This window comes from Asterias amurensis, chromosome 3 (assembly GCF_032118995.1).
Source record: "Asterias amurensis chromosome 3, ASM3211899v1".
Lineage (NCBI taxonomy): Eukaryota > Metazoa > Echinodermata > Asteroidea > Forcipulatida > Asteriidae > Asterias > Asterias amurensis.
In genome coordinates this window covers 25,160,366-25,186,062 of record NC_092650.1, presented here as the reverse complement: position 1 = coordinate 25,186,062, position 25,697 = coordinate 25,160,366, and the positions used below count along the sequence as shown (strand labels likewise).

General features: G+C 37.6%; 1 protein-coding gene across 10 annotated transcripts in view; it reads right to left on the bottom strand.

Annotated features, from left to right (window-relative positions):
- Positions 1-25,697, bottom strand: part of LOC139934558 (uncharacterized) — a 142,494-nt gene that overhangs the window by 23,032 nt on the left and 93,765 nt on the right. For 8 of the 10 annotated variants that reach the window (XM_071928818.1, XM_071928819.1, XM_071928824.1 and 5 more), the window contains 4 exons: positions 4,629-4,847; positions 3,818-4,002; positions 2,949-3,094; positions 1,696-1,923 (listed from right to left, as the gene is read on the bottom strand). In XM_071928818.1, the coding sequence (XP_071784919.1) occupies positions 1,696-1,923; positions 2,949-3,094; positions 3,818-4,002; positions 4,629-4,847 (778 nt within the window). The remainder of the gene's footprint in view (positions 1-1,695; positions 1,924-2,948; positions 3,095-3,817; positions 4,003-4,628; positions 4,848-25,697) is intronic. The other 2 variants (XM_071928820.1, XM_071928823.1) reach the window with 1 other exon arrangement.

Genomic DNA, 25,697 nt, shown 5'->3' with positions numbered 1-25,697 from the left:
GACTCTGATGACCGATTGAGTCTAAATTTTCACAGGTTTGTTATTTAATATAGAAGTTGTGATACACGAAGTGTGGGCCTTGGACAATAGTGTTTACCGAAAGGGTCCAATGGCTTTAAGTATCGCATTATCGCGATGTATTTCCTAGCTGAGACATCTTGCACCCCATAGGTTTGGTGTAAAACCAGAAGAATAGGTCATTAGAACACCTCTCTTATGCTATGACTGTCTCTTCTACAACTTTCACTTGGAGTTGGAAGACTGATGATGTCAAATTTAATTAATCCTGATTACATCGAATATCGCGATATATTGTCCGTGATGTATCGTGAATAAAATAAATCGATACCGCCCAAGCTTAGTACACGTACAACCTCCCTTCCTACCAAAGTAATCCCCATCTCTCTTCGGCACTCTTCAGACAATTTTCTTTTTGTAAGAGGACAAAATATCCACCATTTCAAGGAGGTTATCAAGGAGGAAGAATCTATGACATTGTACACGTTACGTCTTCTGACAATTTATTTCCCTCTTTAAACTATTTCGGGCAGTCATCAAATTCTAAGACATTCATTATCTCATACCATTGGGATCATTGCTGCATCTTAGATGGACCAATCAATATCAATAGACTTCTTCAAAACACACCGATCCCTTTCCACAATTTGAAAATTTCCCTCTGACCACAAAAACCAGCCTTTTAAGAAAATGATGTACGAATATCTGGGAACAGAAATGATCAACATCTCCAATTTCAGGGCCAGAAAAAGAGCAAAACCAAAACAAGAAGTAAACCAAATACACTAGAAGATGATTGAAGCCCACAAAACTAATGCAGGGACAGAGTAATCAAGAAGAATTCTAAGAGCCTGGTGATTTTATTGCTCCCCCCCCCTCCTAAAAAACAAATTAAGGTAAAGTAAGAAGTAATGTCTCCTTAAGACGAGCAGAGTGTACTGTTCAAAACGTCCCTCAAAAGAGAACTATTACATGGTTGTACCCACAAGTTTACTATTATCTAATAATTTTGGTTTTTACCCATACACCGATGTGTGTTAGCACTGTATACTCAGTACGTTCCCCGAGTCCTGTGAAATAATATCACAGGCATATTACTTGGGTGGGATTCAAACCCTCGACCCTTGCAATTCTAGAGCAGTGTCTTACCAACTAGACTACTGAGGTTGCTCGGTAGCTAGAGGCAGTTCGAACCCTATGTTTTGGCAGCGGGTACAGCAACGATAACAAGAGATGTTACTATAATCTAATTTATTCTTATCCTTCACACCATGCAGTGCTTCAATGAAGCCCAACGAAGAGATTGTCACTTTGAAAACAAACAATATTCACAACATAATTGACGGTAATTTTGCATCAGGGATAAAGCATATTATTTGTTTTTTTGCCCTTCAACCCGTGTGTATTAAGCTCTTTGGGTTTTTTTTCCCAAAAGAAATCAGGAAAGTACTGAGCATATACAACAGTATAGTTCTTTCCCAGGGGCTAAACAAGACACTCAAAAACAATTTTTGTTCTTAAGTAAAACAGGACACCTAGTGAGATGTCATGATTTTCTTTTGATAACATGGGACGTCTTCTCAAAGGCTACTTCTTCCAAGACAATGTTGAAGCAGGTAAACAAAGAATTCCTGACACAGTACAAAAACAGATCACAACAAATGAGAGATTGCATACCTGAAACCATGGTACTGCATGTGAGGGGGTCCAATGAAGGCTTGATGGAATGGATACGGTGAAAGAGCGGCCATCATGGCTGGGTCATAGGTCAAGTGGGACGGAGGAGGGGGCGGAGGAGGAGCCGGTGCAGGGGGGCGGGGAGTCATCTCGGTCTCGCCCGAGCGGTAAGGTTGGAATCCTCGGACTGGAACACTCTCCTCTGGTTTGAGGATGTGAGGAACAGGTCTGTTGGGAAAAATAAATCAAAGAAACAAACTTGCAGATCAGTCTTCTTAATAGTACTTGGACAGTCAGTGAGTGAGTAATATATTGAATCCACACCTTCCGCTTTGGATTCGGCTTCAGGCTGACTGAAGTCCTAAACGAGGATGCAAAGCACGCGCAATTGTGCCAAAGACGTGGTTTAAAAAAGGGGGCCATACAACCAAAAATCTGGCTGTGTCTAAATTAGTGGCTACAGCTTGATCGTTAGGTGGACATGCCCTAAAGCATAGCAACACCCTTAGCAACAGCCGCAGGCTAGCCATAGCCCAACCAGTAATTCAGACTTGGCCTTTAGCTAATCATGGGTCGATTTTTATGGGGCAGTTGTTGTTTGACTCGTGATTATAAACTAGCTTTGCATTCATATCCCATACAAATCCAGGATCAATTTCATAAAGGTGTTGAGCAAAAAAAAACTGCTTGAAATATGATAAGCAAAAACTTAGTGGGGGATCCTGTCATGACAATGCAAACTTGATTTAATTCTGGCTGGTGACCTGTTTCAGTTCAACAATACTTTTCTGTGCTTAGCAACTTTTTTGTGCTTAATTGGGCCGATTTCAGTCTGTAAAATTCTTTTGTATATAAGAATTTGACCAAAGAATTTGTCAAAGATGTTGCAGGGCCTTCGAACATTTTGAACTTTAAACAGAACTTTCTCAAGCTGAAAATCTACAGTCAAAATGAGAAGAGACCTAGCAGTACTAAAATAATGCAACACATGAAAACCAAAGGGAAGCATAGATGGATTGAATATGATGTCATTAACCACCCTCTCTGATATAAAACAATGGAAAAGCACCTGAGTGTAGGCGCTGTGTACGTCTCTCAGCCAATGATTGTCTTTTTCACATACATGTTTCATCAAAGATTGCGGCCAATGCAACGGTTTCATTGTTGAGCCATCATTGTGTTTTAGAACTGAGTTTGCAATGAGTAGAAACATTTCTTTTAATTAATTCCCGTTAAAAAAATGGTATCCTCACAAGTCCAACCTTCTTGGTCCCGCTCCCGGACTGCCCTTTGATCTCCATATTGAGTTGGGACCGGTTCCGGCCTCAGTGGAGTGCCTGCTGCTGTTATGTTGTTCAGATGAGTTGTGATGTCCATGTCTATCCATGTCCTGGGACAGCTGGCAATGAAAAAAAAAAAACTAACATTTATGAACGACTTTCCAGAGAGCGTCCTCTAAGCAGAGCTGCCAACTTTTACATCTCGCAATCAGGGAGATTTTACATAACAATCAGGGAGATATATAGGATTACATTTAACATATTAGGGAGATTTTCAAATTTGCAATCAGAACATGTAGAGACTTGTTCATTCATTTCGATTTTCAGTCCCTTCTCTGACTGCGTGGGTCTTCAAAGAAATAATTCTCTTGGGTTTTCCTCCCACATCTAGAAAAGAAACTCGCTCCTTGAAGAGTGGTTAAGTTGTCTTGAGCCCAGGGCTCAATTTCATAGAGCTGCTTAATGTTGCTTAGAAATTTCCTGCTTGGCAAAAGTGAGCAGGATACAAATGGCAAATGTGGAATGGTAGTTTGGCTGGTCAAACGTATCCTTGAAAGCATGGTTTTATACTGCGCTTAGATCCTTTTTATGCTGATGCAGCTCTACGAAATAGGGCCCAGGTGGTCACTGAGTGTGACATGGTAGGTCCCCCACCCCCCGCCCGGGTTAAACTCAAACTCTGGTGTTTCTGATCAGCAGAGTACAGGTTGAGTCCCAGTCATGACACTTGTGTCCTTAAGCAAGGCACTGAACCATGATGCTTCGTCCTTTGGATGGGACATAAAGCGGTTGGTCCTGTGTAACGCACTACTACCACAAATCCACTTAACCTTCCCACTTACCCTTCTCTGCTCTGACATAACACTAGAGTTGTTGGAGTGTGTTGGTGCGATGGTGACCACTGGTGGCGTACTGGTGGGTACCACCAGCGGGGAAGGGCCAAAGTGAAAGTTCTTTGTGGATGGGGTGGACGCAGTGCTTCGATTCATACTGACCGGTGACACCCTTGGGGAGTGCTCCTCTGGACCTAGGTCAAAGGTTAAAGATCACAGTTAGATTTTTATGTTTTATATTGAAATTTTTCATGTGATTTGACCTTTTGGTCACAATGTGATAGTGTAAAATTTATTAATATATACCCCCCCCCCCCCCAAAAAAAAGTAACCCTGTTTCAGCCCAATGATTAGGTGGCAACGTGCCCCTGAAGACAGTTGATTTTGGTTGATAGCCAAAATCAGTTAAAGGCAGTGGACACTATTGGTAATTACTCAAAATAATTATTTGCATAAAACCTTACTTGGTAACAAGTAATGGAGAGCTGGTGATAGTACAAAACATTGTGAGAAACGGCTCCCTCTGAAGTAGTGTAGTTTTCGAGAAAGAAGTAACTTTCCACGAATTTGATTTCGAGACCTTAGATTTAGAATTTGAGGTCTCGAAATCAAGCATCTGAAAGCACACAACTTCGTGTGACAAGGGTACTTTTTATATCATTATTATCCCGCAACTTCGACAACCGATTGAGCTCAAATTTTCACAGGTTTGTTATTTTATGCATATGTTGAGAGATACCAAGTGAGAAGACTGGTCTTTCACAATTACAACTCGTGTCCATTTGTATTTAAATCTCCACTAAAACCATGAACTACGTACCATTGTCGTTAGCATGTTTGGCCAGTTTTCGCAATGCAGCAGCAAAGCTAGACGTCCTGGTGGCTGCCATGGCATGGTTGGTACTATTCGCACTGGTAACCGTGACGGTGCTTGCAGACTGATTGAGTGGGGTCACTGTCGCTGTGGTTCGTGTCGTTTTACTACCGCCAGCTGAGACTACCGTAAGGGGCGGGGGCTTGGCACCGTGGGATGGAGCACCTGTGATACAATGGAAAAGGAGAGAGAAAAAAGTTTGAAAATTCAAATCAAAATCAAAGATTTAAACGAATGAGTATATTTTAAAAAGATTACAGGTTTGGAAGGTTGAAAAACACCATTATTTATTCGGAAAGCTTACTGATTTTTGGAGGTTACCATTTGCAAAACAAAAACAAATGAACAACTAATGTATCCACACGATCAATTCATCACTAGAATAAATTGTGCATGAAAGGCCTAACCAGCAGTCTCCCTTAACAGTTGTCCACTGCCTAAACGCCAGTTATAACTTCTGCAAACCAGTCAAAATTCTGTCCATTTCGTCCTGCTGGCTACATCATTGCTTCCATTAGCTACATACGTACATGTGAGCCACGGACTGCAATAATTGTTCAAACAATTTCAAAGTCAAGTCCAGAAAGAAATGGACCGGTGAAAAAGCTGGTCAACCAGTGAAATGACAACCAGGTCTTGTGTCGCTGAAAAAGTTAAGGGCAAATCTTCAACACTTGTTGGGGACCTGAAAGGCATTTACACAGGTGGCTTTGCTCAGCATGCAGATTACACATTGAATAACCATGTTTTGAATAAAAGCTGGGTCAATGTCAGCCTCTTTAGTATGGGAAGGGAAAGTCTAATTTTGTAGGCAATCATTTCAGAAAGTGTTAATTGGAAATGACTTCAATTTCAAAATTTCATCTGAAGGTCGTTCAAAAGACGGAAGATAACTACTTGGTCGTAGTCATAAGTACTGATGACTTGGGCAGGGTTTCCTCCATAGTCAAGGTTGCAAGTAGAAGCCTCTATCCACCCAGTCAAACTTACAGGGAAATTTTAATTAAGCGCTTATAAATAAACCACAAGCAAATTGGATATTATTTGAGAAAGCAGTTTTAATGTTAAGTTGAATGGTACATTCAGATGACTGGAAGAGATAAGAAAACATCCTTGGCTGATATAGCATTCTGAATTATAGTTTGGAAAGTATAGAGCAAAACCTTTGAAACTGATTTCGAAATCAGGGACTGACAAGATGAGTGCTTGTCTTCCAATTTCAGAGGTTATATTAGATCAAATGATATTTTGCAAGCAAATGTACTTATTGTGAAATGGAAAACTGTTTCCTAATCTCAGAACATTGTCACGGTCTTGACCGCTTGGCCTTTATTTCTACCTTTTGTTAAGGCAATCTTATTGATTTTCTGAGAGTTAAACAAGAAAAAGCAGAAAATCATATCTAAAAAGGACGAATATTCTTCCCTAAAATATATTGCAAGATTTTTTTTATAAACTATGCAAATAACAATGTCTATCATTTTGTGCACCAGTCTCAATTAGTGCGTCTGGCCTTCTTACCCTACTTGTGTAAAAACAAAAAATGAGAACCAGGCTATTTAGCTTGTAAATGAAATTTGTTATGCAAACATAACCAGCAGCGAATAAACCATTAAAACCCAAGGCCGCCCATGAGAAATGGATTATAAAAAATGTGGGTGGCTATATTCTATGTGTGGCATGTTCACTCAAGTAGGTAGGAATTAAAATTCTACCTCTATGGTTCACTGTAAAAACAAAAATGCCATAATTGTTTGTAACAGTTAAGGATTATTTTAAATTTGTTGTTCATTTGTTTTACAGGTGCCCGTTATTTCTCCTTGAGATGTGTGAAGATTTTACCCGTGTCCAAAATAATGATATTCAACCATCACACAGGTTTCATCGTTACCGATGCAAACATTATCTAATAAAAGCCAATATTGTCCGGAATCAAAGTTATTGAAGCTGCTTAGCAGACTATATTGTGATAAGCACATCAATTATTGGGGCGCAAGTGGCATGCATTATTAATAATGGCACTTTTGCTGGTAACTTTTACTGCCGAGAAAAAGTCTCTCCCAACAATGAGCAAATTTCGTGTTTGATACAAAATTTGGTAATTAATGAACCCTGTTCATAGAGCTGACTAAGCACAAAACATAAATGGCAAAGCACAAAACAATTGCGAAGTAACATAACGTCAGGCTATTGTCTGTAACTAACTGCATTTTGTTTTGCTCAGCAAAACGCTGTGGGGTGCTGTTGTCTGCTTTAGGCAGCTAAATCAAATGGGGCATCAGCTTCAAGGATGTGGCCAATGGGTTCTTGGGTTGAGAGTCAGTGGTGATATCAACACATGAATCCACTATGGAAACATATTCCTACCATGTTCATAATCCTACATTTTTTCCTATAAACCATCGGGACACCATTTTCCACTAACAAGCATGCCTTACTACTGACTGCTACACTCTACAGCACACATTTCCATCCATCATGTGCCCCCCCACATCCTGCACTGTGTCATAAATAACTGTGTGATATATTTATAAACACAGGGAGCTGGGTTCACCTCTATTGGCCCTTGTGAATGGAGACTGTGATGACCTTGTGGACCCTCCATCAGCAAGAGGCACACTCCCTGCACCTGGCTGGCACGTGCCAGTCTTCCCTGGCCCTGCTGGAAGGTTTCAGACATTCTTAAAGGGGCAACTACACTTGCAGCCAGAAAATATCTCCCTGGCCATGGCAGAAGGTTCCAGATTCGTGTTAAAGGTGCAACCACACTTTGAGCCGGAAAATGTCTGCCTGGCCATGACAGAAGGTTTCAGACATTCTTTAAGGGGCAACCACACTTGCAGCCAGAAAATATCTCCCTGGCCATGGCGGAAGGTTCCAGATTCGTGTTAAAGGGGCAACCTCACTTTGGGCAAGAAAATATCTGCCTGGCCAAATTGGTTTTAGGCCAATGAAAATGTTGCTACAAACATTTATACAACATCTTGATCAATGATAAGAACATTTTTGTTCTCAATTCAAAGCCAAGGATAATGTTTCCTCAAATGTCTCCCAAAGACACCAGGAAACATTTTTTGCAACATGAAAAGGGAAAAAGAGAAAATTGTAGTGTCTTTGTCACGTTTCCTCAATGCCATTAAAGAAAATATTTTGGAATTTCTTAAGTTAATGTTATAAAGTTTATATATAAAAAATATAAAAAAATTAATATAAGTTTTGTTGTAATAATTTGTTTCTCTTTTAAATGTTGTTTGCAGATAAAGATCACTCATTTTGGCACCAAAGGTCATATTGATTAAAAGGATTTTTTGTTTTTTTTTAACTACGCATATATAAACCAGTTTAAAGCTTTCTACATTATTGTTTTGATTCACAAACCATGATTATCAACATTTCAGATATATGAGGTTTGAATCCATTTTAAAAATAAGACCCTCTCTTTAAAGACTACCATAAACCAGGTTTTGTGGTGATGTGGGGGGGGGGGGGTGGTCTACTAAAATACCATCACCTTCCAGACAAAGACTTCCAGAAGAACACATCTTTGCATAGACCATGGAGGTAGAAATAGACTAACCAGCTGGAGGGGGTCTAGCTACATGTATAGTAAGTAGGTCTTTAGCTTAAAAAGGGGACAAAATGTTTGCTTTTGGCTAATACAATTCACATTTAGGTTAAAGGGAGGGTATGCTTTTGGTCATTACTACACAAATGTATGATGAAAACTAACTTGGTAATTGGTAAAATCACTGTCTGTAATTTTCATGTTTAAAGTGTACATTTTTGAAAATTCAATATAATTTTGCCCGTGGCAACCAAATTTAATATTTTTTTTAACATGAATAATATTAATAATAATTTTAAAATGTTGATAATGTTTAACATTATGAGGAACAAGTCCCTTTAAAGAAATGTGGTTTAAGGTTTTAAGATAAAAGGGTTAAAAAAAAAATGTTTTAATTTTTTTTATTTGTGTATCCAACTGCAGTATTGCAATAAAATAAATTTTGTATGCATACAAACAAGTCCATGGCAAACAAATAATTTCTCATTATTAATTATATTTTTAACAACTTCTAAAAAGCATCTGGACAACAATAAGGTTCAGGTGAAGATGTGACTTTTGTTTTTAAGCATACAAAAGATAACTATATACTCTTTAAGGAGACAAATACATTTTCTTCAATAAAACCGTGTCCACAATTTGATAAAATTTGTGAAGGTTTTTTTTTTTGTGTATGCTAAATGTTTGCTAATGGGAGTGAATTTACTTTTCGCATAAAATTAGCGTATCATAGAATAAGTACTGGTAAAATCACCTCCTAAAATAGACATAAAAGAAACTAACCCTCTGGTAAGTTGAATTGAAGCCCCCATAGGACTACTAAGAGTTTGTTTCTAGCGTACAATTTTTACGACAAATGTAAGGCAGAAACATATTGAGTTGCAACAATTAAATTTTATAGGGGCGCCTCATGTTAATCGAGTGCTTAATGGACTATATGCATGTACCAGCATCTATGTGGAAATGATAGCAACGGGTACAAGCAAAGACACATTTGTAAACATTTAACTTTAAACAAATTTTTGGTCGTGCAAGTATTTACTGATGAATGAAAACAATATGGGCTGAACTTATGAACTATATATACCGGTACATCTATTTCAAATGCATGCTTACTGTATATTTAATTGGTTTGATCAACCACATATATGCTATTTACACAGAAAATAAAGGGTCTTAGTTGCATGAGTAACTACAATTAAATATACTATAAGAATTTCTGCCTATTGTAAGTTGCAAAGGATCATGTTTTCAGAAATGACCCCAACACGTTAATCTATATTGTCATCTGTCTGTTAACTGTAATGATTTTGGGATTGAACAAAGAAACCTTGTGACTTATATTGACAAGCTAACTGTATATTACATGTACTTTCCTGCCCTACTATAGAGTTACAGTGTACGAACTTGTCATGGCCCATGCTGTTTACTAGTGCTGGGCGAATAGTGAAATTTTGTTATTCGGATACCGCTGGCCAACTATCCGAAATTAACCGGATATTCGAATAGTTTTTTTGCCGCTAGAGGGCGCTGTTCGTTTGTGAATGAGATCTTTTGGGCGGATTGATATTAGTTTTAGACAGTGTCACTCGGTTCATTCATAAAAATGACCGGATCTAATTTAAAGATGGCGATTTGCTTTTTCTTTTGATCGTCATTGACTCTACGTGAAGGAAAACTTTTGTAATCTTTGAACAAATTACGTCAGAAATGTCATTGTTTTAACTCTTCACGGAGGTGAGCATAGTTAAATACTTAATATATGCTGTTTTATGCTGTCTTAATAGAAGTTTCATAAGGATTCAGACAAAACATTCATATCAGTTGTCGCCCGACGTCCGCGGATATTCGGATATTAAAGAATATCCGGTTACTCGGTTGTAATTACAGAATTATCCGGTTTGTAAATAGGTATTCGCGCCCTATGCGGATATCCGGTTAAGAAAAAAAAGGCATTCGCGGTTACGGATAGGAAAACCTATTCGCCATTAACCGGATATTTGAATAATTCGCCCAGGCCTACTGTTTACTACAGCGTTTTGTTTCTTAAACGTCGATCTGCTAGTAGGCCTACTAGCCTTAAAATTTTAACAGAACAATCTAAAGTCCTCATCAGAAAGTGCCAACAACAATGAATAATTTTCTCTACTAAAAGCACAGCAACACAAAAGAGACACCTTTCTTTGTCTCTCTTTGCCATTTCAAAAATCCAGTTTTATGTGGGCGTATAATGTGATTAATTAATGTAGTAGTGTGTCTCTGTTCTTCTACTCATGAACTCGGAAGCTGGAGCGTCTGATAAGGTTACTCATCTTTGATGCGAGGACCTACTCCCCCCCCCCCCCCCAGGGATTCTTAGTCCATGCACGCACGAACACTGTAATGCCCTGCGATAAATTGCGGCAGCAAAATTCCGTTTTGCTTCCAATGTCACAAGATTACAGCGCTCTTTCAATTTCCTACAACAGATTTAAGAAGGTAGAATCTTCAAAGGGATATTAAAATGGCCTTGGGAAAAAGGCAGATGCAATACAGGCTGATGGAAATTGAAAGTTCTGTCAGTTTATTTGTGTTTACTGTATTGTTGTTGTTTATGCACTGTTGTTATTGTTGTTGTTGTTGTTGTTGTTGTTGTTGTTGTTGTTGCTGTTGTTGTTGCTGTTGTTGTTGTTGTTGTTGTTGTTGTTGTTGTTGTTGTTGTTGTTGTTGTTGTTTTTGTTTTATAGACAAATCCGCTTTATACATTGACTATTCTGAATGGCCCAGCACTAAGATTTATAGGTGTTTTGGCACAAAAGGAAACTCTTAATAAGGTTTTGGAATTTGCAGAGGGGGGGGGGGGGGGGAGTTATCTTCAGTAAATGACATTTCGATTATATCAATGATGTAGGAAGCATAACTTAAACTTTGAAGCACTTAAATGTTAATTGTTTTAGGGTTCAAAATGAAAACTTGCTCTAAAATTGCTAAACAAAAATACTGGTTAAAAGGTGGCATTGATGTATTGCCAATAAAATATAAAACTCACTAAGTAAATCAGTAGGCCTCATCGAGCAAACAAGACTTTTGTTTGGCCTGGCCGGCTGATAAAGTGATACACCTTTGGGGCTGTTTGCCTGAATATCTCGGTCATATATCACACATTATAAGAGGATGTATCTCAGTATTATCTACATCAGGGTATAATGGCGGGATATAATGGCGCAGCATTAGGCCATGGATAGTGGAGTGTTTATTTAGGTAGATATGCCTGTATGCATGAATCGCTGATTGTGATACAAACATCTCAGTGTGTGCTTAGGTGAGTTTGCAGGGTTCAGACTCTTGACATTGTCAAGCCCAACAAAATTGAAAATGGACGCCGACGACGCCGACGCATATTTAGGATGTGTACTTGTAGGGAAATTTGGAGGGAAAATGAAACAACAATTGAAGGGGGTTATAGACTGCAATTAAGTATTGACAGAGTAGAGAACGATGTTATTAAACGGTTGTTTGATTAAAGGAATGAGTATGGTGAAACAGTTTATAAAATTGGAATGAACAAAATGAATTTCAAGAACATCAAACTCTTTACTTCAAAAAGAGAAATAGCCATTTGAGAAATGTTTGAGCAAAAAAAAGATTGGTAAGCAGGAAGTGGCCAGTATGCCCAGATTATTCTAACAGATTAACACATTATTTCCAAAAAGATCTAAGTTTTGAGTTGTGTTTTAAATTGAGAACAAGCATCTGCTTGGCTGTTCCAAAGATATGGCCTCAATATAATTAAAAACCATCCGAGCTTGTTATGGAAACAAACATACTGCATGGCTTTTTGGCAACTTTTGTTTCAAATTAATGCACAGAATTCAAACGTAGTGCTTAAACAAACGATAATAGTGTTGGATGAAGGAGTTTCGTGCTCACAATAAATTTGACCTTACCACCCTAATTTCCACACTTGCCTGCAAACATCTCCACGAGACACCTCTTCGTTAACCGAACCAGCCCTCTAAAATTAAACATTGATTTTTTATTTGGTCACTTGAAACCCCTCACTGGTATGAATTCACATCACGTAGCCAAGAATAAAAGACTTTAAAGCCACCTGCCAAAACTAGAACAAAACATAGTTCTTATTTTTTCCTTGCTTTTTTTTTCTCCTTCTTAACATCGTTCCTTTAAACCCAAATTACCTGGAAATGCAATCCCTTTCCAATGATCAAACTGTTTTTTATTTATCGAGAGGTAGATTTATGAGAACTGTTCAGTTTTAAGAAATTTACTTTTGGCGTTACTCGAGCGTTAAAATTACTTAAAAATGAGAAGATTGAGGGTGAATGAGTAGTGGTACTTGTTTGTTATATTCATACATTGGTCCCTTTTATACACTGTCTTTACCAGCAACTTGGGTTTTGGCTTTAAACTGCGTCGAACATTCAAATGTGTCAATGCAGTAAAGTAATTCACCGACCAAATGCTAAAAACTTGATAAAACTCCAACATTTCGTAAATGCAATTTAAAAAGTGATATCATTGCCTCTAAAAAGATGTCAGCCTTTACACTGAGTAGCATTAAGGGTACAGAGGCTTGATAAATAGCCTTTGCATGATCAATGCAGAACTTTTCAACATTCTGAAAGCTTAATCTCACTTTGTCCACAAAAAATTTTGCATTTCATCTTCCTTTGAGAGACCATTTCCACCATGAAAATCCAAAAGCCAGAAGGACTATTGGATTATTTTGAAAGAGGGGCACCGACGCAGCCAAGAGAGGGCTTTTGAAGCACTATAGTAACAGTGCTAAGTTGCATCCCTTAAAACTCCAGGTTTTCAACTCTTTTACGACCCTGATCACTATGATAATCATGAACATTCATGAACAAAACCAACACCACAATTATCATTTCACTGCTACTATATGATATCTTTAAACACAATTGACAACCCCCCCCCCCCCCTTTCTCAAGATACCCGTCACTGCAGATGGCTTAATATTCTGCCACGCCATCCCCACTTCTTGGCAAATTGTCAGCAACCCATTGATCGAGCTCTGTAACATGACACCACCGCTGCTGAGTGACACGGATAAAGACGCTGGGACACATAGCTAGTTCCTTTTTCCTCCAATGTGCGGATAGCCGGGGAGATCGCAGGCCAGCGTATGGGGCCCCTGCGTAATCAGACACTCATTTACCAGCAGTGGGGGAGATTAAAGGTGCACCGATGACCCTCTCTCACCCTAAAAAAAATATATAAGTGGGCAATCCAGACAGGCAACCTAGTGGTGGAGAACCCTCAAGATCTAGGATGAGGTTTTTCCAGAATTGGGATCTGGATTTTTGATGGAGAATTCAAAGATTGCATCCAGAGAGATTCTGACATACTAATTAAGAGTCGGCAGAAGAAGGGTCCCAGTATTACATTGTAAGTGGCTCCCTGTACTCAGGTCCTGTCTTTGGATGGGGGCTTACGGGTATTGGGTGCTTTGTTCAAAAGCGAACGCCTTTGTGGACCAGGCCGAATTTCATTGAGTTGCTTTTAAAAAAAAAAAAACGCTTTTGAGATTTGTGCTAAGCAAAAATTAGCAGGATACCAGTAACAAATTGTACGTGTGATATGGTAGTTAGTCTGGTAATCTTATTCTGGTAAGAATACTTTTGTTGTGCCTATTTATTTTTTGGGCTTAAGCAGCTCTTGGGCCCTGTAAAACACACCGCAGACACATTCAGTACAAATGTCGTAGTGAATTACTTTGGGATGAACCATGTTTGTCAGGAGAAGGCCAGAAAGTCAGAGTCTCCGACCTCTGCAATAAATCTTAAACTAGAGAATTTCAAAGGATAAAAGAGGTGACATTGTGGCATTTTTTGAATGCATATCATCTATAAATCTTTGCCGATCAGCATAAATAGACAGGATAATAAGAACTTTGTGTAAAAGTGGGATACACCAGCTGGTTCACCATCAATCACACCATCCCAAGAATCACAGCAAACCAAAAGTCTTTATCAATCATCACGATGGTTTTGTACTATTACCATTTCTTTTATTCCATCCAGTTACCTTCTCAAATTTTTTTTAAATTTATCCCAGTCTACTTGTTTATATATTTGGTTTGCGACAACACCATATGTGTGTCTACTTGTCAGGTGGATTTTTGTTCTTAAAGAGAACTTTATTGCTTGATACTTTACTACAGCTGTTTAGATACTCAACAATCCCAATCTTAAAAAAAAGAAAATCTCGTGGGGTTGAAACCATTTCAGATCATTTAGGCCCACTAAACAATATTTTTAAATGTCCTGGTCACCAGAATCTACTATTTCACAGCCAATCACAATAACAGCACAGAGAATGCTTTAAAAACCCACACCACCCGAACAACGGGAAAAAAACAAATCCTGATTCCGTCTCAATAAATGACACAAATCAAAGATGATAGAACATGGTCTCTCAAATTGCGGTGCAAAATTCAATCTGTCAACTTGTTTGAAAGCAGGTATGTGTTTGAGCGTTATGTGGGACAAAGCATGGGTGATGCAGAGAGACCACGTCTTCCTGCTCCGCAGCACGACTGACAGAAATAACAAATTTCTTGGCATTTCCGTTGAGTATGTCAGATTGATCTGTTTCCAGGATACTACCATTTTAAAGGTAAACTGGAGAATTAATTTCACTTCAACTAATATTTAGAATAACTGCCAAGGAATAAATCACTAGCCTTTGACTTTTCGAAAAGTGCAATGCCTCCTAGTACTGCTAATGGCATAAAACAAAAATTCCATAAATCAGCCAAAAATTTGGCTTAGAAATGAATTTTATTTGTCTAAAAAAATGTTACAGGAAACCAGTCATGACATGTGTACATCAATTGATATTTTGGCTGGTAGCCCGATTCTGCTAAGCGAAACGTGCATACCGAACAATTCTACACACGCTCCTTGAGAGTAGGTGCAAGTTATGTTTGCGACTGATTAATTGCTTTCTATTGACATTGATTTTTCGACTCAAACGTTGAAAATGAATCTTCAAGAGTTTTGATAACGTGTGAAAGCACTCATTGAGCAAAACAAAGACCTCTCCCAAAGTGCATTTAGTATCCGTTGATTCTGGTAAAGTATGCGGCCGCATCCCCAGACATGTTACTACTAATGATGAGAACAGACCTCCCAGCGTATTGGATGACACTCAAAGTGCACCAACCCTACAAAGTGAACATGAAGCTATCCTGGCAGTCCAACACAATACCTCGGTATTTCTTTACTTCATGTCCGTCTCTCTCTCTCTCTCTATGCTAACTTCTACTTCCCACATACTTCCCATACAAAGTACAAAACAAGCAATTTTGATTTCCCTTCTAACGCTTCCCGACAATAAAATCAAGTGCTATGTCAATGCGGCTTCGGAATCAAACATTCCCTTTTCTACCCCTCGTTTCGTGCTTTACATTTTAAGTACATCGCTCTCCACCCTCCTCGTCCTACGCACTATCGGACAAACCAAAATAACCCTCCATTACAGTCTAAATTCAACCCACCTGACAAAGAAAAATAAATGTCCCCCCTCTTCAAAGGATTTAACATTCGTTTAGAACACAACAATCTAAACTCTTCCATGGCGTTTCCACAGCCACCAACCCAAACAAATCTATTTGACTTCCCCGATTTCCCCCAACTGACAAAGAAAATATTTTCACCACCCTTTTGCGTCCATCGCATGACGTCTTTGCAAAAGCACTGTCAACAGTCTTCCCCAAGTCTGAATTTTGAAAACAGAAGAATACTTTAGACGAGGACACATGATACTGCTGTGTAAATTCATGAAGATGGGGAGGAGGAGGGGTAGGACGATTATGTGCTGCTGGCAGCGACAGTATTTACTGAGAGATCTCTACTTGTAACCTAAGATCAGGGCCCAATTTCATAGAGCTGCTAAGTACCAAAATTTGCTTAGCATGAAATTTCTTCATTGATAAAAACAGAATTACCAACAAAATTTCCATTTGTTGCATATTTCTTGGTACTGGTATTCAGCTGTTGTTTGCTTATCCTGAAAATCACAGGGAAATTTGGTTTATAATCCTGTTTTTATCAGGGAAGACATTTCATGCTGAGCAAATTTGTGTGCTTACATGTAGCAGCTCTTTGAAATTGGGCCCTGCCAGATCTTACCAGAAATTGCAAGTACATCCATAAATGTACAGATGTCAATGTAATAGGCTGTAAAATTAATTTTGTCTTTGCCATTGCAAGTGCTGCCGAAACAGACTCAGGGTCGACAAAATGTGTAGCTAAACTATTATTATTATTATTATTTTTTTATTGAAATACCTTACACTATGGTTTAATGTGGTTCCTTTAAAAAATCCTGTATGTGTTTACATTTATACAGGATCAAAACAATTGAATGATTCCCTAAGTCAAAGGTGTACTCAGCCTTTAAGTATTGCGTTTAGCACAATAGACAAAATACAAGGAGCTTGTGTGAATAAAAACATCATTACTGTGGTGCGTGCCTGGATAGATGTTCAGCATTCTGACCGTAATGAAGACTAAAAAGTGGTTACACGTTCCTTGGAGTGGAGTTCATCATACTAAGTGATATCCTCTGTATCAATGTCACGATTTGGCCATCTTTAATGAATTTCCACAGTCAATTTCCGACGGAATGATGTAAGTCCCTTTGCAAGGAATTATTTAAATGCCGGACATTTTTTTGATACGCATCAGGGAGAGGGGGGGGGGGGAACCTCGCCGTGCTTTAGAGGAAACAGTGCGAGCAATGCGGAGACACGTTTTCCCTTATGCAAGAGTCTTCCGTTAAGTTGTGTAAATGTAGATTATGCATGATCTGTGTTGGCCGATAGACCATTAGATTGTCCGCTAAATCAATGTTTGTAGAACACATGTCATTTTGATAGATGTGAAAGCTACGGAAAGAAATGTTGTCCTAAAGTTGTTGATCTTTCACTGAAAGAAGTTTGAAATTAAAGTCTGTGTTTCCTTTCCAATCAGAAGGAATTGATTTTTGAGACTGCGTTGACAGAAATGTTCAAAAAGTAAGATGGTTAGTACCAAATGGATTTTTCTTAACTCTTAGTTTCAGCTTTTTGAGGTTTTCAAAATTCTGAATAACACGTTTCTTATACCAAACAATAATGTAACTTGCTGTGGGTTGCTGATTTGTGCAGCCTTGGTACATCCAGTAAAAAGTATTTTTGGAGTGATAATGCCCTCTTGTGAATAAGAAGTATACTGTGATGGCCTGGGAATTGTTCGTGAAGAGTTGATGACACTTTTTGGGTACGTACAAAATATGTACATACAATACAATACAGTACATAGTTGGTACATGTACAACCTCGAGACTGAGAGAGTTAAAACTGCTAAGAAAAACACAATATCACAATACAAATCTCACTACGGCCAAATACATGTAAACTCATTTTCAAATGGATCTTATCTGTTTGAGCGATCGAGCCTAGGCTACCATCAATACGTAAGTAAATTTTAAATGTGATGTCATCTGCCGTAAATTTTTTATGTGACCACAGAGTAGACTGCTTATAGCCGAAGACCACTCTACTCTAAAATGTTACATTTAATATTTATTTAAGGAAGCAATTTACTTTCATGTTGGATTACTAGTATGAAACTGTAGCCTGTTTAAGTGATGCACTGGGAAACTAGGAAGTAGACCAACTGGAATAACACTGCACATTCTTGCATATAACGTCCTCAAAGAGGGAAAAAGTACTAAATTATTGCGTTTTTAAAACATTTAATATTTATTTTTAAGGAAGCAATTTACTTTTATGTCGGATTACTAGTATGAAAATTTAGCCTGTTTAAAAGCTTCCCTGGGAAACTTGGAAGTAGACCAACGGGAACAACACTACACATTCTTGCATAAATGTACTCGAAGAGAGAAAATAAAGGTAATAAATCATTGCGTTTTTTAAAGATCACTTATATATTAAAATTGCAACTGTTCCTGAGGGATGTATCTAAAAAGCCATAAGCATGGAGAATAGATATCCACATTAGATATTTTTTGCTAAGTAAATCAAACTTGTTTACAAATGGATGTTTTGTTCTTTTTTAAACGTGGAGGACATTTAACATATGGTCACAATAAGAAAAAAGTTGATCAGAAATAAAAAATAATAATTGCATTCCTGTCAAGAAGCTGAAATGCAGTAAAATCTGGGTTTTTTGTTACTACAAAAACAAACGGCAATATGGAGACCATGGAAAAAATAAATATACACAGGTATAGTTTTATATTGACAGCCTATTCTATATTTATGGTAAAAATCCACCATTCATTCATGTATTACACTTTCACTTGAGGTAAATTAATCAAACATAAGGCAGTTATATTACGCATAATATAATATGAAATGTCATTACCACGAGGGGAAAGAAGAAGAACAAATCTGGGGGGAAAAATCAACCGATAACGGCAGGGGATTTATCACAGAGAGTCTGCAATCAACCCATGGGAACAAAAGAAACAAGACGGGTTAGAAATTTGCATAATCTATCAATTTTGGAATCAAATTTTCAGATAAACGGATTTGTAAGGCAAATGTGTTCGATGGGTTTTTCAACATATGGTTGAGTTGATTGTATTATATATGCTGCAGTGTAAAAAAAAACATTTATGATTGCTTTTTATTTTGTTTGTTTTGGCATTATGCATTTTGGTTTGATGTGTTTGTTCAGTTTGTCTTTTGTTTGGATGAACAATAGGGGTGTGTAAACAAAGATTACGCATGTTAAAATACAAACAGATGTTATATTTAATTCCCTCTCACCAACACACCAATAACATTTGAATGATTTTTCTTTTTATTATGCACTTACCGGGACAACAATTTTAACAATTTACATTTTGAAAAACACAAAAGAATTAAAACTAATTATTATTTTAAATTGTCTCCTAGATCACCTCGCTTGTTTTTAAGCTCACTTATTTCCTCATTTTTATTTGTCTCTCAATTGTAAAGCATCTCGAGGCTCTTGCTTGGCATTTACAATTATTTTTTCATGTATTTATTTTTATTTATTTTTTAAGTATATATATATATATTTTTTAATAAAGGTTTTTTGTACATGCAATTGTTCAAGTTCAAAGTACATGCTCATAAAGATGACATTCAATCTTCCAACATCATATTCTTCTTTTTAAACAATTTTTTTTACAGTTAAACATGTATTATTTTGTTGTGGTTTTTTAAATAGTAATAAAACTGCGGATCATATAAGTACACTTTTGGTGCATATATCAAATTAAATGATCCAAAGCCACTGCATTTCTTTGAATTTTTAAAATGTAAAAATATTTTCTTTTTCAGTGCTTTTTTGTTCATTCTTCTACAGCTGCATTAATGAACAGTCAAGACCTATTCCATGCATTGATTGGTTTTTCTCAGGTAATTGTTCGATCGTACTCTAAATAAATTTCCCCTTCGCCTTGGGGGCTTCTGGGCATACCGGATGAGACTTCAGACAGTACAAGAACCTTTGACTGCATCTCATTAAAGCCTCAGCCAATCAACTCTCATTATCTAACTAACATGTTTTATTTTGACAAATCAAAATCCTAAATACTAGGCTCTGTAGGAGATCAAAGACATACATAAAAGACAACCTGTAATTGGCCAGTTGGCCCCCCAAAAATCACAAACTGAATCTCGTTTAAAATTCTAGTGATTCACAAATTGTTCTTGCTTCGAGTGCTCGTATTTTGTTACCTACGCAAGGAGATGAAGCTGCCATATTATTTTTACATCTTTTAAAGGGTACTTTAATATATGGGCAAAAATAAATTATTTTGTATATTTAATATAGGAAACACGGTGAATACCATTTGTTTTATAAGCTTGATTGTTTAAAAGCTTGATTGGCACAAGCTTTTTTCAATTTAATTTCTTAATTATTTTATTTACTGAATTTATTTCGAAAACTAACTTTGAGCAGTTCAGTCATGTAACTATTTTTCAATATTATGCACAAAAAACACACAACAAAACCCACATAACCCGTACACAATGCTTTGCCTAAAAACTATGAGTCTCGACCACTACATGTTTGTATGAACTATAGGCTTGTACACAAAATCTTTCTCGTTTAAAAAAATATAAATTAACACATTTTAAATTGAGCTTAAACTGTATAGCTTTTCTCCCTTTAAGGAAATATTATGCAAAGTAGAGGTTTCCATATCACGCCGCAGGCCACGGTTAGTGGCTCATAGCATAGGCTCCCCACTTAGCAAAGCCTGGAATATTGTCCAATATTATTTACTCTGACGACTAACGCATGTTGTCGCTAGTTCCTCAACCAGATCCTGGTCTAACACTCTTTATCTTCGGGCAGGGGTTTACATTATTACGAGGCAACTCTTATTATACACATTAGCGGAAGTGTGGGAGGATCTCTGGCATGTTTGTTGTTTACAGCGGGGTTCGAAGAGAGAGAGAGAGAGGGGAGACTTAATCGTTATTTTATTGATGATGTTGGATGGTTAGGGCTGTGGGTAAATTATAGGGAGTGGTAGTTATTATTGAGGTAATGTTGTTACGCCGATGGCAGGGAACGCTGCCAATGAACGCTGCGTGTTGGCTGGCTTGATTTGATGTCCAATGCCAATTTAAAATCCATACTGAATATCTTCTTCAATTTAAAATGTTCTTTTACTTAACATAATTCTGATTCATTATTTGTGAATAACACTCTTTCTTTATAGAGACACGCGATTGTAAACTTAGATTGATTTGGGTAGTAGTCTCCCCTGGGATATGTTTGCATAACTGAGAGCTTTTTATTGGAATAAAAAGCACCTATACATCTCTCGCAAAATTCCAGAGGCTGCTTTATATTTTTAATTGACAAATACTCAATATTTTTCATTTTACCTTTCAGATCTTTACAAATCAGAAATTCTAGGGTTAGCATTGTTGTACCACTCCTCTGGCATTCCCACTAAATGGTGCACCTTGTACGAATAAATAGCTCATAAAAAACTGGAATCTTCCAATTTAGCATAATTACATATTCGTCCAAAAATGTGGTTATGTGGGGGGGGGGGGGGATGGGAGGAGCTCGTGTTATATTTCCACGCTTCGATTACTGATGTCGGCAAAGTAACCACACCCGGACTGTAATTTGTGTAATAGATCAATATTGTCTGTTAACTAGGTATCAGTTGTCAGGAGGCGGTATGGCAAAGTATGCATGTCCAGACTAAATGAACAGCCTGCTAGCATCCAACCTTGCTAGATTATAATGTGCCTAGAAATATTGAGAGATGTAAACGGCTACTTGTAATTGTTGCTGTTCAACATTTTGTAACCCGCAGCAAAATAAATGTGAGGCATCATCATCAAGTGATCTTTTTGTCGATGTTTTACCAACACTAACCGTGACTGATTTCTGTATACATTGTATACATATGTATGCATGGTGGTAGTATTTATCAAGTGCCCATCATTTTACAGAGTGTCCGATATTTTACTGAGAGTCCACATCCAGTATTTTACGGAGTGCCCTGTTTTTTACTGATTGTCTGGTACTTTAGTGTCCAGTATTTTCCTGAGTGTCCAGAAATATTTTACTTATAGTGTCCTGTATTATTTCCTGTCCAATATTTTACTGAATTTCCAGTATTTTACTGGGTGTCCTGTAATATTTTGCTAAGTTTCATGTAGTACATGTATGTTGCCGAGTGTCCAATATTATACCGAGTGTCCAGTATTTTACTGAGTGTCCAGTAATATTTGACTAAGTGTCCTGTAATATTTAGGCCTACTATCCATATTTTACTAAGTTTATAGTATTTTACTGAGTGTCCTGAAATATTTTGCCTAGTGTCCAAAATTTAACCGAGTGTCCAGTTATATTTTACTAGGTGTCCTGTAATATTTTGCCGAGTGTCCAATATTTTACTGAGTGTCCAATATTTAACCGAGTGTCCAGTTTAGCCTTGGCTCAGAGGAGATTCCTACATGTAGTTCCTGCTTTATTCCTGCCCTGGGAAGTGTCATTTTTGGGTAATAATTACAGGAGGGAGTCAAATAGTGCACAACATTACACAGCTCAAACCAACATGGCGAAACGAAAACATGTTTATCAACTTAACCTTTCGTCAATCACACTCATATACGACACAATAAGGCAGAGTGAAGTGCCAAAGTACTTGCACAACTCTAAATCCAATACACAGTCCTTTTACAAGTAAACACTAAAAAAAAAACAGAGAGGAAAAAATGGAAAGAAAAAGTTCTTTTCTCTGCAACATTCCTTCCAAACTGGAATACCTTGAATCCCCATTGTCCATTGTCACGTTTAAATATCAACATCGCAACTTCCACTTCTGGAGGGGAACTTTTATTCACCAAATACAACAGTTTACATGACCTGTTTGCCCCCAATTCTTAAAAACTGTTCTGCCAACAAACTGATGTAAATAAACGGATGACTGCGCAAGATCACCCAATCAATCGGCTGGGGTCATGGGACACTGTGTGAATCTTTAGAAATAAATATATACAGAAAATCTATGCCCTTTTAACAAAGAATGCGCAAACGCAAAGGTTATTTTAATACAGGATTTATGAACCAGTTCATGCGTGTCAACTAAATAGATTCAAGCATGTTACACACACACACACCGTACTGTGTATTTATTTTATTTTACATGCCTTTTTGTTCGAATTGGAAGTTTAAAATCCCCCCCAAAAAAAAAAAAAAAAAAAAAAAAAAAAAAATCAACCATACATTTCATGACCTTATTCCACAGAGATGATCCTGCCTGGTTTTTTCTGTTAAGCAATACTTGTCTGTGCTTAGTAAGTATTTGTGCTTACAGGCTTTTTGACATTGAGCCCTTGTCTCTGCAGGACTGTCTGCAGGATGGGAAGTGAAGAACTGTCATGACCTTATTCCACAGAGATGATCCTGCCTGGTTTTTTCTGTTAAGCAATACTTGTCCCTGCTTAGCAAGTATTTGTGCTTACAGGCTTTCTGACATTGAGCCCTTGTCTCTGTATGACTGTCTATCTGTCTTCATCCATCTGCTATTGGTATCACAGGATGGGAAGTGAGGAACTGTCACGACCTTATTCCACTGATGATCCTGTCTGGTTCAAATCAAAGGACTAAGTGTCCTCTACCCTGATCCCTCGGGAGAAAAAAAACTTGACATTTGACAAACGGAAATGGAACAGGAAAGACGAAAGAAAAAAACCTGAAGGTAAACTTCTTTTAAACCTGTCAGAAATAATGACAGAATGACTTTGATGTACCATAGGGCATGCATTGGGGAGAGGGAGGTATGCATTTACATACGTACATAGTCTGCTCTTTTAATTAACGTTGGTGGCTTGTGGCTACGTATGTGGAAATTGTTACGTTTCAAAGGAAATTCGCAGGAATTAATTGAAGTTAATGTTTGATTTCCGCTACCCAAACTTTGTGTAAGTACTTTATCAGTGGAATAAGAAACTGAGATTTACTTTTTGAGAAGTTTATAATTAATGAAAGCAAACTTGAATCCTTGATTCTGATTGGTCGATAAATTACGTACTTTGTGGACTGATTCGTGGAGTCAAACATTTAGTTCTACAAAATGTTAAAACATGTTTAAAGTTAAACTGAAAAGAAATCCAAACAGTTTCCAGGGATATGTGTGTGGATCATTATATTCTTCTTTTGAACACCCAGGTCAAATAACTGGAACTAGTTGAAAACCAGTTGATAAACTAGTTAAACACAGTTAAAACCAGTTGGTTTAATATGGAAAATGGACAGAGACCAACTGGTTTATAATTTCAACCTAGTTGAGCACAGTTAAACCTAGTCCAAACCAGTTGGTTAATATGGAAAATGGACGAGTTTGGTCACTATCCAGTTGAACCAGTTGACCCCAGTTAACTAGGTTCAACTGGAATTTTGACCTGGGCATCTTCCCAATCATATTAATTCAATGAGAAACGCTTTTTATGACTCATCAAAGCGCCCAATCCAGGGCAACGTGTCCCTTTAAGGTACCATGTGCGTGTCAAGTTTGCTTGAAGATACAATAAAATAAAGTATCACGTCCTGTGGACACGGATCTTGAACATGAACTGTAATTCAAATCAATTACGGAATGTGTGTGGAGTTTCCTCATAATACATTAACAATTACAATTATACATTTGTGGTAGCATGTGAAAACCTCTCATGTCTGCGTTTGAAGAAGAAAAAAAGCTTGCATCCCAAAGGAAATGCAAATTTCACTCCCTGTGTCCTGGATCCAAATTACCTTCAACATGAGTAAATTTATTCTAATTAAATATACAACTTTACCTTAGTGTCCCATTATGGGCACTCCAGGCCTCATCAGTTCCCCATCAAGGTGTCACTTTGATCACTAGAAACCCTTGTGGCTAGTTCGTCAGATTAAAGCTACACCAACAGCAGCCACTTTCACAAAAAAGCTACGATTAATCCTATGGCGAGTTAGGATAAGTAACTCATCCTAACTTAGGATGGGTTCAATAGGTCCTAACGTCTAATACAGAACTTAACGAGCCTAAGTCCCCAAGTTTTATCCTAAGTTATGGCTCTAATTAGATGAAAACAATCTACAAGACAACTTGAATCTCTAAATCATTACTGGAGCCAAATTAAGCAGCACTGCTCTGCTGACCAAATGCCAACTGGCAAATTCAGTGTGTTAAAAATAAAAATGCTACCCAATTTGACTTCAAATATGGACCAGTAAAAAGCGTGATGGATGCCAAGCTTACTGGTCCTACTGATGACCAGTCACTCGTAGGCCCCTTTCACACGACAGCAATGTAACAAGGGTCTCTTGCTTTATTTTAGTAAGATTGCCAAATTTTAGGACCAAGGGCTCTTTGTATGAGAGGGCAATTATGTTTTTGCTGTCCATAAAGGAAAGCATTTTTGAGATTTCAAAAGGGAGGTCCAGACATTGTTGTCCTTTCACATGAAGTGCATTTTCCAAAATTTCACAACCATGCTCAATTTGTTTCTTTTTCTTTTTAATTTATTTTTAAAAGAGACCCACTGCAAAGTCATTTGTAAAAACACAAAGCAGTGGTTTTTACAGGCAGTAAATGCTTCAGAGTGCTCCTTTAATGCCCCATCCCTTCCAAACCAATTATTTTTTGTACCCCTATTGAGTGGATTATGCATTCAGTCAGCCATTAGGCACAGGGTCAAACCAGAGCCCCAACAAACAATTACCAGACCTCAAAGTGACGATTTGCCCATAATGCAAATGAAATAACAGCGGGACACAAACACGCCAATAAAGTATTAAAAAATAGTACTATGGAATCAGCACAGTGAGGACAACACCACAAGGTCATTGAAGTCTTAAGAAAGTACTTCTGAGCCTGTTCTTAAATGGACTGGCTCATTTGTTTAGACTTATCTTCAGTTTATCATG